This window comes from Candoia aspera, chromosome 1, assembly GCF_035149785.1.
Source record: "Candoia aspera isolate rCanAsp1 chromosome 1, rCanAsp1.hap2, whole genome shotgun sequence".
Taxonomy (NCBI): domain Eukaryota; kingdom Metazoa; phylum Chordata; class Lepidosauria; order Squamata; family Boidae; genus Candoia; species Candoia aspera.
Window position 1 is genome coordinate 269191399 of NC_086153.1, and position 13801 is coordinate 269205199.

General features: G+C 40.0%; 1 protein-coding gene across 1 annotated transcript in view; it reads left to right on the forward strand.

Annotated features, from left to right (window-relative positions):
• Positions 1-11353, forward strand: part of CD82 (CD82 molecule) — a 76044-nt gene extending 64691 nt beyond the window's left edge. The window contains exons 7-9 of the mRNA XM_063289642.1: positions 6176-6364; positions 7926-8009; positions 9464-11353. Of these exons, the coding sequence (XP_063145712.1) occupies positions 6176-6364; positions 7926-8009; positions 9464-9541 (351 nt within the window). The 3' untranslated portion in view covers positions 9542-11353. The remainder of the gene's footprint in view (positions 1-6175; positions 6365-7925; positions 8010-9463) is intronic.
• The last annotated feature ends 2448 nt before the right edge of the window (positions 11354-13801 follow it).

A 13801-nucleotide genomic window follows, 5' to 3' on the forward strand; every position in this document is an offset into this window, starting at 1 on the left:
ATTTATGGTCACTCTCTACTCTTGCCTGTTTTTTCAAAGTCCAAGGAAATAGGCTAGTTGGCTTTTAAGACTTTATGTAATCTTTACACTGGAATTAAGGATGAAGTTCCCTTAGGAGTTACCAGCTTTCTGCTAATCAGATTGCCTTCTAATAGGAAAACTTAGACTTCAGTTTGTTTATCTGAGTAAATGCTGTTCCATTCCTTCATCTGAGACTTATAAAGCACATATACAATTTCTCTTTAGCCAGATAAAGAAAAGTCATATAAAAATGTGGTGCAAAACTTGTTTGGACTTTTTAACAAACCTAAGTATAGCTGAAGACTTGTATTAAATCTAGTTGATAATTTTCCTTGGGTAAGAGAACTTGCCCATCCTACATCTGAAGCAACCTCCAAATTGATAGTATTGTTTTTCACAGACTATGACTTGCTTTTCTGCAAATTTGTAGCATCTTCCAGGCCTGCTGCCTCTTCTAGTAGACATTCTGATCAATGGCAGGGGATAGGGAAAGCCTGTACCAGGGCTGTGGGTTGAAATCTGTTCTGATACTGTGACCAGATTAATTGGACATTGGTGTTTAATAGGTTCTTCATCCACTCAGATCCTTACCACTCTGTCATGGAGATTATATTGCATTCATTCAGTATGAGAGACATTTAAGTGTGATTTTCTCCCTAATCTGAGGATACTTTAGTTGAACTTATTAATTCACAGACTCCACTTTTAATGTGTGTTCTATCAGTTTTGTTGTTTATTCATTTAGTCGCTTCCGACTCTTCGTGACTTCATGGACCAGCCCATGCCAGAGCTTCCTGTCGGTTGTCAACACCCCCAGCTCCCCCAGGGACGAGTCCGTCACCTCTAGAATATCATCCATCCACCTTGCCCTTGGTCGGCCCCTCTTCCTTTTGCCCTCCACTCTCCCTAGCATCAACATCTTCTCCAGGCTGTCTTGTCTTCTCATTATGTGGCCAAAGTATTTCAGTTTTGCCTTTAATATCATTCCCTCCAGTGAGCAGTCTGGCTTTATTTCCTGGAGTATGGACCAGTTTGATCTTCTTGCAGTCCAAGGCACTCTCAGAATTTTCCTCCAACACCACAGTTCCAAAGCATCGATCTTCCTTCTCTCAGCCTTCCTTATGGTCCAGCTCTCGCAGCCATATGTTACTACAGGGAACACCATTGCTTTAACTATGCGGGCCTTTGTTGTCAGTGTGATGTCTCTGCTCTTAACTATTATATCGAGATTTGTCATTGCTCTTCTCCCAAGGATTAAGCGTCTTCTGATTTCCTGACTGCAGTCAGCATCTGCAGTAATCTTTGCACCTAGGAATACAAATTCTTTCACTGCTTCTACATTTTCGCCCGCTATTTGCCAGTTATCAATCAAGCTGGTTGCCATAATCTTGGTTTTTTTGAGGTTTAGCTGCAAACCAGCTCTTGCACTTTCTTCTTTCACCTTCATCATAAGGCTCCTCAGTTCCTCTTCACTTTCAGCCATCAAAGTGGTCTCATCTGCATATCTGAGATTGTTAATGTTTCTTCCAGAGATTTTAACTCCAGCCTTGGATTCCTCAAGGCCAGCTTGTCGCATGATGTGTTCTGCATATAAGTTGAATAGGTAGGGTGAGAGTATACAGCCCTGCCGTACTCCTTTCCCAATCTTAAACCAGTCTGTTGTTCCGTGGTCTGTTCTTACTGTTGCTACTTGGTCGTTATACAGATTCTTCAGGAGGCATACAAGATGACTTGGTATCCCCATACCACTAAGAACTTGTCACAATTTGTTATGGTCCACACAGTCAAAGGCTTTAGAATAGTCAATAAAACAGAAATAGATGTTTTTCTGAAACTCCCTGGCTTTTTCCATTATCCAGCAGATATTGGCAATTTGGTCTCTAGTTCCTCTGCCTTTTCTAAACCCAGCTTGTACATCTGGCAATTCTCGCTCCATGAACTGCTGAAGTCTACCTTGCAGGATCTTGAGCATTACCTTACTGGCATGTGAAATGAGTGCCACTGTTCGATAGTTTGAACAATCTTTAGTGTTTCCCTTTTTTGGTATGGGGGTATAAGTTGATTTTTTCCAATCAGATGGCCATTCTTGTGTTTTCCAAATTTGCTGGCATATAGCATGTATTACCTTGACAGCATCATCTTGCAAGATTTTGAACAGTTCAGCTGGGATGCCGTCATCTCCTGCTGCCTTGTTATTAGCAATGCTTCTTAAGGCCCACTCAACCTCACTCTTCAGGATGTCTGGCTCTAGCTCACTGACCACACCGTCAAAGCTATCCCTGATATTGTTATCCTTCCTATACAGGTCTTCCGTATATTCTTGCCACCTTTTCTTGATCTCTTCTTCTTCTGTTAGGTCCTTGCCATCTTTGTTTTTGATCATACCCATTCTTGCCTGGAATTTACCTCCCATGTTTCTAATTTTCTGGAAGAGGTCTCTTGTCCTTCCTATTCTATTGTCTTCTTCCACTTCCGCGCATTGCTTGTTTAAAAATAATTCCTTATCTCTTCTGGCTAACCTCTGGAATTTTGCATTTAATTGGGCATATCTCCCCCTATCACTGTTGCCTTTTGCTTTCCTTCTTTCTTGGGCTACTTCTAGTGTCTCAGCAGACAGCCATTTTGCCTTCTTGGTTTTCTCTTTCTTTGGGATGTATTTTGTTGCCGCCTCCTGAACAATGCTGTGAACTTCTGTCCATAGTTCTTCCGGGACCCTATCTACTAAGTCCAGTCCCTTAAATCTATTCACCTCTACTGCATATTCCTTAGGAATAATTAGTGAGCTCATATCTAGGTGATCTGTGAGTCTTCCCTAATCTCTTTAGTCTGATCCTAAATTGTGCAAGAAGTAGTTTGTGATCTGAACTACAGTCAGCTCCATGTCTTGTTTTTACTGACTGTATAGATGTCCACCACCTTTGGCTGCAAAGGATGTAGTCAATCTGATTTCGGTGTTGTCCATCTGGGGAAGTCCATATATAAAGCTGTCTCTTAGGTTGTTGGAAGAGACTGTTTGTTATGCAGAGTTGTCTTGGCAAAATTCTATCAGCCTATGTCCTGCTTCGTTTTGTTCTCCCAGGCCATGCTTACCTGTAATTCCACATGTTATTTGACTGCCCACCTTAGCATTCCAGTCTCCCGTGACGAAAATAACATCTCTTTTAGGCGTGTTGTCCAGTAGGTGCTGCAGATCCTCATAGAACTGCTCTACTTCAGCTTCTTCAGCATCTGTGGTTGGGGCGTATATTTGGATCAGTGTGATGTTAGATGGCTTGCCCTGAATTCGAATTGAGATCATTCTGTCGTTTTTTGGATTGTATCCAAGCACTGCTTTAGCCACTTTACTATTAATTATGAAGGCTACTCCATTTCTTCTGTGGTCCTCTTGTCCACAGTAGTAGATCTGGTGGTCATTTGATGTGAAGTGGCCCATTCTAGTCCATTTCAGTTCACTGACACCCAAAATGTCTATCTTTAATCTTGACATCTCACCAATAACCACATCCAATTTGCCCCGGCTCATAGATCTTACATTCCAGGTTCCAATGGTTTGTTGATCCTTAGAACATCGGATTCGCCGTTCACCACCAGCACGTCGGCTGCTAGCCGTCCTTTCGGCTTTGAGCTAGCTGCGTCATCATGTCTGGGGCTAGTTGAACTCATCCTCTGTTCCTCCCCAGTAGCATTTTGACCATCTTCCAACCTGGGGGTCTCATCTTCCGATGGTATACCGACATATCTCTGGTTGTACTGATCCATTTAGTTTTCACGGCAAGAATACTGGGGTGGGTTGCCATTACCTTCCCCAGGGATCGCATTTAGTCTGACCTCTCTGTGATGACCTTCCCGTCTTGGGTGGCCCTTCATGGTTTAGCTCATGGCACCATTGAGGTGCTCAAGCTCCAGCACCACGACAAGGTAACGATCCTTTGCTGAAGATTCTTTCAGTAGTAAAGCATAAACTTGTAGACTATCTCCAAGGCAGAACAGAACACCAATTATGGTCTCTGTAAACCAGAAATGAAATAAGCTTGGAATTCATTTTAGCTGCTTAGGACTAAGGGAATCTCAGTTGGTTCCATAGGTTGTAATTTCTTCTCACCATTAAATAGTTATTGCATAGGTTACCATTACTACTTTCAGCAGGTTTCTATTTATATTCTGTTCCCAGCAGCAAATGGGCTCTTAGTTACATACAGTACATTATATAACTAAGGCCTATTTGGCTCTTGGTCTTTCCCCTTTTCTTCACAATTGAAAAGTCTTCTCATCAACTTTTTATGTAATCCTATTTCAGCCGTGTGCTGAGAGGAGAGAATAGTAGAAGAGCTCCATCTTTTGGTGACTGACTATCCTTAACGATTGGCCTTTTTCATGCTAAGGCACCCTCCCTTAAGTCAGTTTTTATGAGTGATGCTGGGTAGGGTCATGAGTACTGATGGCAAGCTGGAAGAGGCCTCTATCCAGGGGGGAAAACGCATGCGTAGTACTGAGGAATTAAGCAGCCATTCAAAGAGACACAGATCAGACCCTCCTTAACCTTTGGGGTTTATCTGTCTGGGTTTTTCCCACGCCTCTTCAGTTTGTTAGGATTCTGTTTTATGTAGCAGTAATAAACACTAGAGACCTACTTCTCGTCTCAGCGTGATTTCTGACTGTTAGGACAGGTAGCTCCATCATTACATACTTCTCCAATCACTTTCAAAGTACTAGCAATTCAGGACATTGCATTGGATTTGGGGATCTTCAAGCAGATGGAATCTAAGAGCCTGTTGCTCCAGCATACCACTGTGTAAGAACTAATCTTTTTAGTTTTAATAATTTGTTGTAAACTGCCCAGAGGCCTCTGATGGGAGGAGATGGGCAGGGATAAATTAGATAAATAAAATAAATAAATAAAGAACTAGTGGATGACACTACGCAGTCTCGTGGAAGAGAGTGCAACTTTTTCATAAGAAGTATCTCTTATGTGGTGGCTATGTTGAGTTTTATAATTGTAAGCCTCCATCTGAAGCTGGATAGGAAATTCACAAATAAATAGTATGCTGGAAAAGTTGCATTCAGCTTCATTATACTATTGCGCTATTTTGGATATGGAATCCTTAATGGACTTTATACGGAGACAGCTTCACATTCAGCAGACAGCTGATCAGAAAGCCACTTCCAGAGAAGCCGTTAGGGGTGACCATAAAGTTTCCTATGAATACCACCATTGCTGAGGCTAGTCCAACACAGATCTATCATGATGAAGTCCTCCCACTTCCAGACATGTGAAGTGGTTTCATAGATTGGGATGCGTTTTCATATAAGATATCTGTTGTGTTTGTAACAATAAAAATTGTAATAACGGCTACAAAATATGATACATAGCTCATACTTAACAGTGAAGATTATAAGATTCTTCACCCAAAGGAAAAACAACCTACTCCTACTTATTTTTCTAGTATGGCAAGAAGAATCATTTTAAATCTCTAAAAGAGGAACAATTTTCTTAGTTGTACATGTTGAAATGAAGTCTCTGGAATTAATACCATTAATCCAACATGCAGATTTCATTTTTTTGCAGGAACCAACATTATTTCGGTCAGTTTAAACATCTATCAAATGCAGAGGTGCATTTGATATGACAGTTTTAAATGTAGGGATCCTGCAGATCTTGCCCAGATAACAGCTTTTGATACATTTTGCCTTCAGTGTGACTAAGGGAAAGGAATGTAATGAGATGGGGACGATGATACTGCTTTTACGAGGCTTGCCACTGTTTTTCCTCTTTGAAACTTAACCCAGGCTTACAAAATAGGTAACCTCATCTTATTTACTGAATGAGTTAACAAGACATTAACTTGAGTTTTATGACCTTAGATTTTAAAGCAAATGAGTTTTGCTAAATTAGGGTGAGGTTTTTTGTTTTGTTTTGGTCCTTCCAAGTCAGTTTTGACTCTTGGCAGCTATCTGGACAAGTCCATGCAGTTTTTACTGTTCTTTTTTTTTTTTAATTGTAAGCTGCCTGCAGAATTTTATTAAGAGAGAGAGTTCTACTAAAGAAGATATAATACTAAGCAAAAGAGAGAAGCTGAAGGACAGTCCTCTTAAGCAAAATGGCCCTGTGGTACTGAATGGGAACTGATAAGGTGATGTTTTTCTTTAAACATAGCTGCAGTGCTGTGGTTGGACTGGGCCAGAAACTTGGAGAAACAACACAGTTCTTCAGGAAAAAAATCAGACTTTCTATCCTTGCTCTTGCTCCAATGACTCCTTTAGCTCCCTGGCCGAAGTGGGTTTCTGCTCTCTGAATATTATTTCCAACTCCACAACAGTTGATGACTGGTCAGTTAAAAAGCAGGTGAGTATCTCATTTGGGGAATTTCTGTCCAGAGATCTCTTGGTTTCAAAGGAGCAGAGAAAATGTAAAGATGCATACAAGCCATGTGCCATTTTTTCATCCCTGTGATGATGTAAATGCTAATGTTCTTAGGGATATAATTTAACATACATCTTAGGGATATAATTTAACATGGAACCAAAATGATTTTCTTCTGTTTAAAAATCAAAACCCATATTAAGGCATTATTTCTGTAAACCAAACCAAAAGTTACAGAATAGGTACCAGCTTTCAAAACCTCCAGAGCAGTTCATTGGGGTTTTAGTAAACTGATCCAAAGATCTGGAAGGAAGGAACAAAAATGACTGGTATTAAACATGCATTTTATTATAGTCTTAAAGTGAGAGTATCCTGCATGCCTGAAAATAGAAAATCTAGTTGTTAAGACTGATCTATCCTAATACCTGGCAGGTCCTAATCTGACTGACTGTAGCCTTCCATGTTCCATCTTTACATGCAGCAAAATATGGCCTATGGCCTCAGTATCAGCCAGCTTTTCTCTTCCTTCCTTCACTCTCATTTTGTTTGGTGTCTAGCCTGACATTTTTTTGGGTGGTGGGTGACATAACTACAGACTGCCCCCCTCCCCCCAGTCATTCTGAGAGTATCTCTTCACTGCCTCTAACTTTTTTCCCCCTTCATTTTAATTCTTGGAGTCAGTTTTAGATTTTAGATTTTTTTTTAATCCCGCCTTTATTATTTTTATAAATAACTCAAGTGGTGAACATACCTAATGCTCCTTCCTCCTCCTATTTTCCCCACAACAACCACCCTGTGAGGTGACTTGGGCTGAGGGAGAGTGATTGGCCCAAGTTACCCAGCCGGCTTTCATGCCTGAGGCGGGATTAGAACTCACAGGCTCCAGGCTTCTTTTGAAGTCTACTTTATTTGCCTCTCAGGCTCTCCTGCCTACCTGTCATCTGTGTAGCTATCTATCTATCCACACACAGTTTTGTTTTCAAAAAATGCATCCATTAGAATAATACTATGTTCAGAAACATAGTATAGACCCCGAAACAAAGGTCTTAGAATTGCTGTTGTCTTTATAGTATACTTTGTGGGTTTCTAAGACACATCCTGCTAATGGCTTTTGGTGACAAAATCCTGGAATAGACTTTAACAGTATGCAGTTCTTAAGTTTATTGGCTCCAAATTTTAGTTTTTAATTTGGAATATATAGTGCTGCTTTCCCCCTGGCATAGAAGTAGTATTTCTGATGAGTGTGCTGTAAGTTCAAATTCAGTGTCTGACATCTCCTAGGATTCTGACTGGATCACAAGCAGGCAGTAAGGAAATAAGATACCCTGGAAAAGTTCCTGCTGGTCAGAGGCAGGGAATCCTGGTCTAAAGAGAAAAAATAATAGCTTTCTAATTTCTTATGCCCTTATCCAAAATATCCATTATAAATAAGAAAAGATTTCAAAAGTTCTCAGGTTCTGATTCTCTAACATTGTCCTGCTTCGGTAAATTTTATCCATAATCTTACAATCTTGGTAAATGAGATGTGGTATTTGTCCTCCAGGGATGTATGAAAGGTGTGCAGAATTGGTTACAAGACAACCTTGGCATCATCCTTGGAGTGTGCACAGGGGTTGCTGTCATTGAGGTATGTGTTCATTTTTCTGTAGTTCTGTAAAAAGCTTTTCTTCTTAGTGGCTGTTTGTAATTACACACAAAGCAAAATAGGACGAATTCTCTCCATATGTATTTTGCCACCTTGGCCCATGAAAACATAGTACTTGGGGGAAGTTAATCAGTTAAAATTGCCAAAAAGTATTTCTATTCTTTATTTTTTATTTTGTCTTGGCAAAAATATATTTAATTTAATTTAAAAAATCTAAATTTACCTGATGACTGGAGGCTTTTAAAGAGGATAGTTTTGGTTAAGAGTTTTTCCTGCCCAGCTTCAATTCATTCACACTAGCAATATTGTTTATGATTTAAAACAAAAATGCAAAAGGAGAAAGTGAGGGAGAATCTGTCTGAGGGAGATACTATGAACCAGATGTAAACAGATCCAAGCCAATAGACCCAAATATCTGAGATCTGGTTGTTTGCTCCAGTCTTGGACCTCACAAGATGTTCTGAGACATCTTTCCTGTAGTTGACTCTCAGTTAGAATGTTCATTCTGTCTCCCATAGCTGATTGAGATTTACTTCATTTCAGCAGGTTTCTGATTTCCATTTTTATTATGTATGACTTCTTATCTGCTGATGCTGCGTTTTTGTCTTATCTGACATGTTTCAGTATGATGACAAATGGAGTGTATTTGTTATGGCAGGCTGAATGTAGTTTATTAGTTGCTTCTCACATTTTTATTTGGAACATTTTATTTAGATTTAAACATAGTCCTTGCTTAATGTCCACTCATTCGGCAACTGTTCAAAGTTACAACGGTGCTAAATGAAGGGTACTTATGATGGGTCCTCATAGTTGCATTCATTGGCATCCCCACAGTCACATGTTTGCAATGTGGGCACTCAGTGACCAGCTCACAATTATGACATTGTGATCACCATTTGTGACCTTCACTGCTGGCTTCCAACAAGCCAAGTCAATTTGGCAGGAGGTTGCAAATGGTGGCCATGTGACTGTGGGATGCCACAACCACGCAGGAGTCACCTAACAACAGCAACTGGGACTGCTGGAACTGCCATCATAAGTTGGTGCGCTCACGTGATGTCACGCATTATGACCACGTCACTTAGCAACGGAGTTCCCAGTCCCAATTACCATCAGTAAGCAAGGACTACCTGTAGCAAAACCCATCAAAGAACAAAAGTGCTTTTCATAGTAATGCTATCAAATAGACTGTAGATTCCTCCCTGGAGGAGCTTATAATCACAGTTTTGATAGTAGGAGAAATAAGGTGGAGAAGGTAAAGGGTGTTGAGATAAATCCAGAGAATGCGCTTTGGCTTAGTCCTAGGTTCTGTTATAAAAATGTGTTTGGTCTAAGTCTGAACAGTCACTGAAAAGCTAAGTTCTGTCCAGGGATTCCCCATTTCTTTATAACGACAAAGAACCAGCCTTTTTACCTCCCTCCTTTTTCTCTTGTAGCTGCTGGGAATGGTGCTCTCTATCTGCCTTTGCAAGAACATTCACACTGAAGACTACACCAAAGTGCCCAAGTACTGAGAGACTGCTGGTCCTGAGAGCTGTCCTAGAACAAATGGAACATCCCTTCCTAAGCCCAGACTGTCTTCATCCCTCCCCTTCCTCTGGTGACATACAGTTCTGGTGCAGTTCAATTAGGCTGTGCTGCACTGACGAATTATTTGAGGGACCAGGGGCATGGGCAGCCTCCTGTTATCTCTTGACTGTTCTTTTATGAAACAGGCCACTTAAATCTTCTTCTCCCTGTGAGATACCCTGCACCTTTATTGCCAGCACCTCTTCCTTCCTTCCTTTTATCCACATTTGTCCATTGTGACTAAGCTTAGAATATTCCCATATTCCAGTTGTTGCAGCTATTTGCTCTATGTACATAATCCTTATTCTGTTCATCGAGGAAGAATTGGGGGTGGGGGGGTGGGGGCTCTAGCTGTTGTGGTTTGATATTTTTTTAATCACATGCTTTTAGAAACACATGCTGTAGAGAGGAGCATCATTCCTCTAAATAATCTGATGCCTCTATTTTTTTTAGCTTCAGTTTGTCTGATCTATTGAATTGACACCAGTCAGATCAAGAATTGGATTGTAAGGCACAAGCTTAAAATACCACCAGTTACCTTTTGAACAGGGATGTATGGTATGGAAAATCTGATAGAATTTTTCTCACTTCTGCCATACTCCTCCCTTCTGGAGCCCATTACATTGGAGACATTTTAGTGACTGTGTCTCCCAAGGATGAGTCTGCCTTGGCTCACTGAAATCTATTCCTGGGTTGCCAACTTTACTTGAGGTGGTGATGGAGTCTATATATATATATATTACCATTCATGTCAATATGAATCTTTTGTAATTTTGTCTTCTCTTTGTTATGGTGAACATACACGGAATGAATTACTCTTCATGCCAGTGGTGGCAGGGAACACTTGTTCTGGCCTTTAGTTTATGTGTACTATGGAAAGTACATAGCTCTTCTTGCCTCTCTGGTTGGGGATCATGTGACCTTGGAGTCAACTGTAGTTTCCACCAGAACCCATGTTGCAGGAGTCACTGTGAAGAGCTTATTGTTGATATTTTTACTGGGAGATGCTTCTCTGTGCAAAAGCCATGCGAACGTCTGTTCTAAGGTGAATGCAAGGAAACAGCTCAGTTTCATAAGGGAAATCTCTCCCTCTGGGTTGGGGAAAGGCTGCTACTACATAAAACTGTGAAAAAGAAATAAAGATTGTGGTCACAGTACGATTAGCATTCACTCTTGAGACCCATGGCACTGATTTGGCATGGAGGGCTTCCATATGAGGTGTGCCAAAGAAGGCAACCAGGAAAAGTTATGGAGATCACATGTCCAGAACTTCAGACTTCTTACATTAACAATTATTAATGTATAGATCAAAGCACGGATGCCATGTTCCATCATATCACAGCATAGAAGGTAGTTTTTGCAAATAGGAGGCTTAAGCTTTAATCTATAGGAGGAGAATGAAATGGGTCTGCAGACTAAATTTACTGCCTGTGGAGAACACCCAGATCCCCATGCTTCCCTACCTTTCAAATGTTCCTATTTCTTAGTTATAACAAGGGGTGATTGTTATCATTTTGCTAGATCCTGTGCAGTAAAACAGAGTTGGATGATTCATGAAGGATGTTTCAGGGTCCATCATTTGAATCTTTTCACATTAAAATTCTAGCAAACAGCAGAATTGAAATAACGGTCCAGGTTTGCTCTTGTCCCGCTGCCACCATCCACCAGCCTGTGTTTGATTTTTGAATGGATTGTAATGCTAGGTTGTATAGGCATTTCTTTGTGCTTCATTTGATAAACTTCACTGATAAGCTGTTTATGCAATGGTTCTTGTTCTCTTGGATTCAGCTCTGAACAGAAGAAAGCTGAAGTCATTTTGAATTTCTTTTTTTTTTAAGAAACCTCTTCCAATTAAAACAAATGCATGTACAGATTTCACAGATAATGGGTGGGTATTTCAGTAATAAAACATTTGCTTAAAAAAACATTTTAACCTTCGTTCTTGTTGTAGTGTTAACATATCTTTGTTTAGGATGCTAAGAATGCAAATGGAGATCTGTAACAGAGAACCTAGTGAAACTCCTGCCACCAGCAGTACTTGGGTTGATGAGTATTTGTTGGGCAATGGAACTGGATTGACCACAGAAAGTTTGCAGCAAACAATAGCTCTTCCCCAATGTTTCTGTATGTGTGGGACCTGCCTTCTCTAGTCCTAACCTAGTTATGTTGAGTAGGAAGAACTAAAAGGGACTTCTATTGGTCTAGATAAGTTTAGAAATCTCTGCCCAAAGGAAATGTGATATCGTATATCCCATAAGTTAGAATCACAGTTAAAAGGAGAGGAAAAGGTTTTGATAATTAGCTAACTTTTTTTTTCACATTACTTTATAGCAAGCTTTTATACCAAGCTCCTAAAACAGAAGTCCACTAGAGGGTGCTGATGCTATATATTTTTTTTAAAAAATGATGAAATAACATGGAAGTGGACTGTAGCTATTCAGCTTTATGTATTGCCTGGGGAACACTCAGAATTCCTGAATTTAGACTGCTTAATTCTTTACAAGAAGTTACTTCTCCCAAATTAGCAAATAAATTGTCCCAGAATTAGGAACAATCCTGTCTTTATCTTCTACAGTTTCTGTTTAAGTGCCATAATGAATTATCTAAACATTGTCCTTCTAAATAATTAAAAAAATGAGTAAAATTAGAGAACACATATTTTACATTTAAATTATGGAAGTTTAATAATGCATAAAGGTGCATATCACCAAAATTGAGACAACTGTCTCTTACTGAGGTATTTAAGGGGAATTTTAATTACCATTTGTTGCAGTTGCTGCAGTAGTATATCCTACATAGAGACAGGACAGGACTAGATTAAGGCTACTCCCAAGGCCTGGATTCAAAATGCAACTTTGTAAAAGAGTGAGTGATGCAATCTGAGGCAAGGGTAGATGGAAAGCAAAACTGCTTTGGGTCTTGATGGGGTGAACACTGCTGGACTTTGCTTGTAGAAGCGAAAGCATGCAGCATTAGGACTTCTCCTCTGTGTTACATCATTCTAGCCTCCTAGAGCAATGTTTCTCAACCTTGGGCACGTGAAGATGCGTGGACTCTGAGTTCTTCCATGTGGACAGCATTGTGACTGATGTCTAATTGCATGGACTAAGTAACAATCCAGTTGTTACAATGCCTACCATTCTGCCTCCCCAAAGATCTTGGTGCAAAAGTAGACAAAATGACAACCTATCAACATAGTATTTAATAGTGCTGAAAGCATTATCATCTAGACATAACATGCTGATGCTCTTGAGACCACTTTCTCTATTTTATATCATACTAGCTATTTCACAGTTAATTTGGCTGGTTCACTCCAGCTGTTACACAAAATTGTTTGTGATTACAGTAATCTGTTACCTATCTTCTGGGCAACAGGGGTAAGGGATGGTGGCAGAATGAAGAGCAGCTGATGTGAGGCATATTAATCACTTCTGACCTGAGCACTTTCTTTCTGTATGCAAACTATAAGCATGAAGCTTTGATTTAGCATCCACAGCCTAAAGGATATTTTCATTCTATGCCTTCTATCTTTCATCTGGGGCAGGTTTGACGTACATGTGTGCACACACACACTTATTTACATAAAATGTACAAATCCTGCCAGAGGTTTTGAGTGAAGGTCTAGGTGGTGATTATTACTATCATCATCAGGCAAAAGTAATATTCTCCAATACGGAGGTGTTCCCTTACATTTTTAGATTGCTGTGATAAATTGTTCTTTAATGCTCTGAGTCATGATATGTACTGCTTTCAAGTTCCTAACTTACATCAAGACAGGCCATGCACCTAATTTTGTAAAATAAATGCATCCAGATGATGGAGTGAGTTCAACTTTGGTCACTGTGTCTGTAGGTGACATAATATTCCAAGGTGTCCTCCGGAGTCAGAAGAGACTGTGTTGTGCTCTCAGTAAAATTTAGGGGTGTTACAAAATGAGAGAAGGAGGGAGAGACAGACTTTTTCCTAGGGCCTTTTAGAATGGTAACTTAAAAATAAAAACTTTTATCACTTTGGCTCCACTGTCTCTGTATAAATAAATTGACTGTGATGTTGTCTTGTAATGCAGACTTTCTGAAGCAGCTAAATTGCTGTTGGGTTGATGAACTTGAAGCAGGGTTGGATCTTTCCTCCGTCAACAAATATTTTTCTTCTATCTCTCTTGTATATTCAAAATCTATTTACCCTATATTCTGGATGCCAGTGTG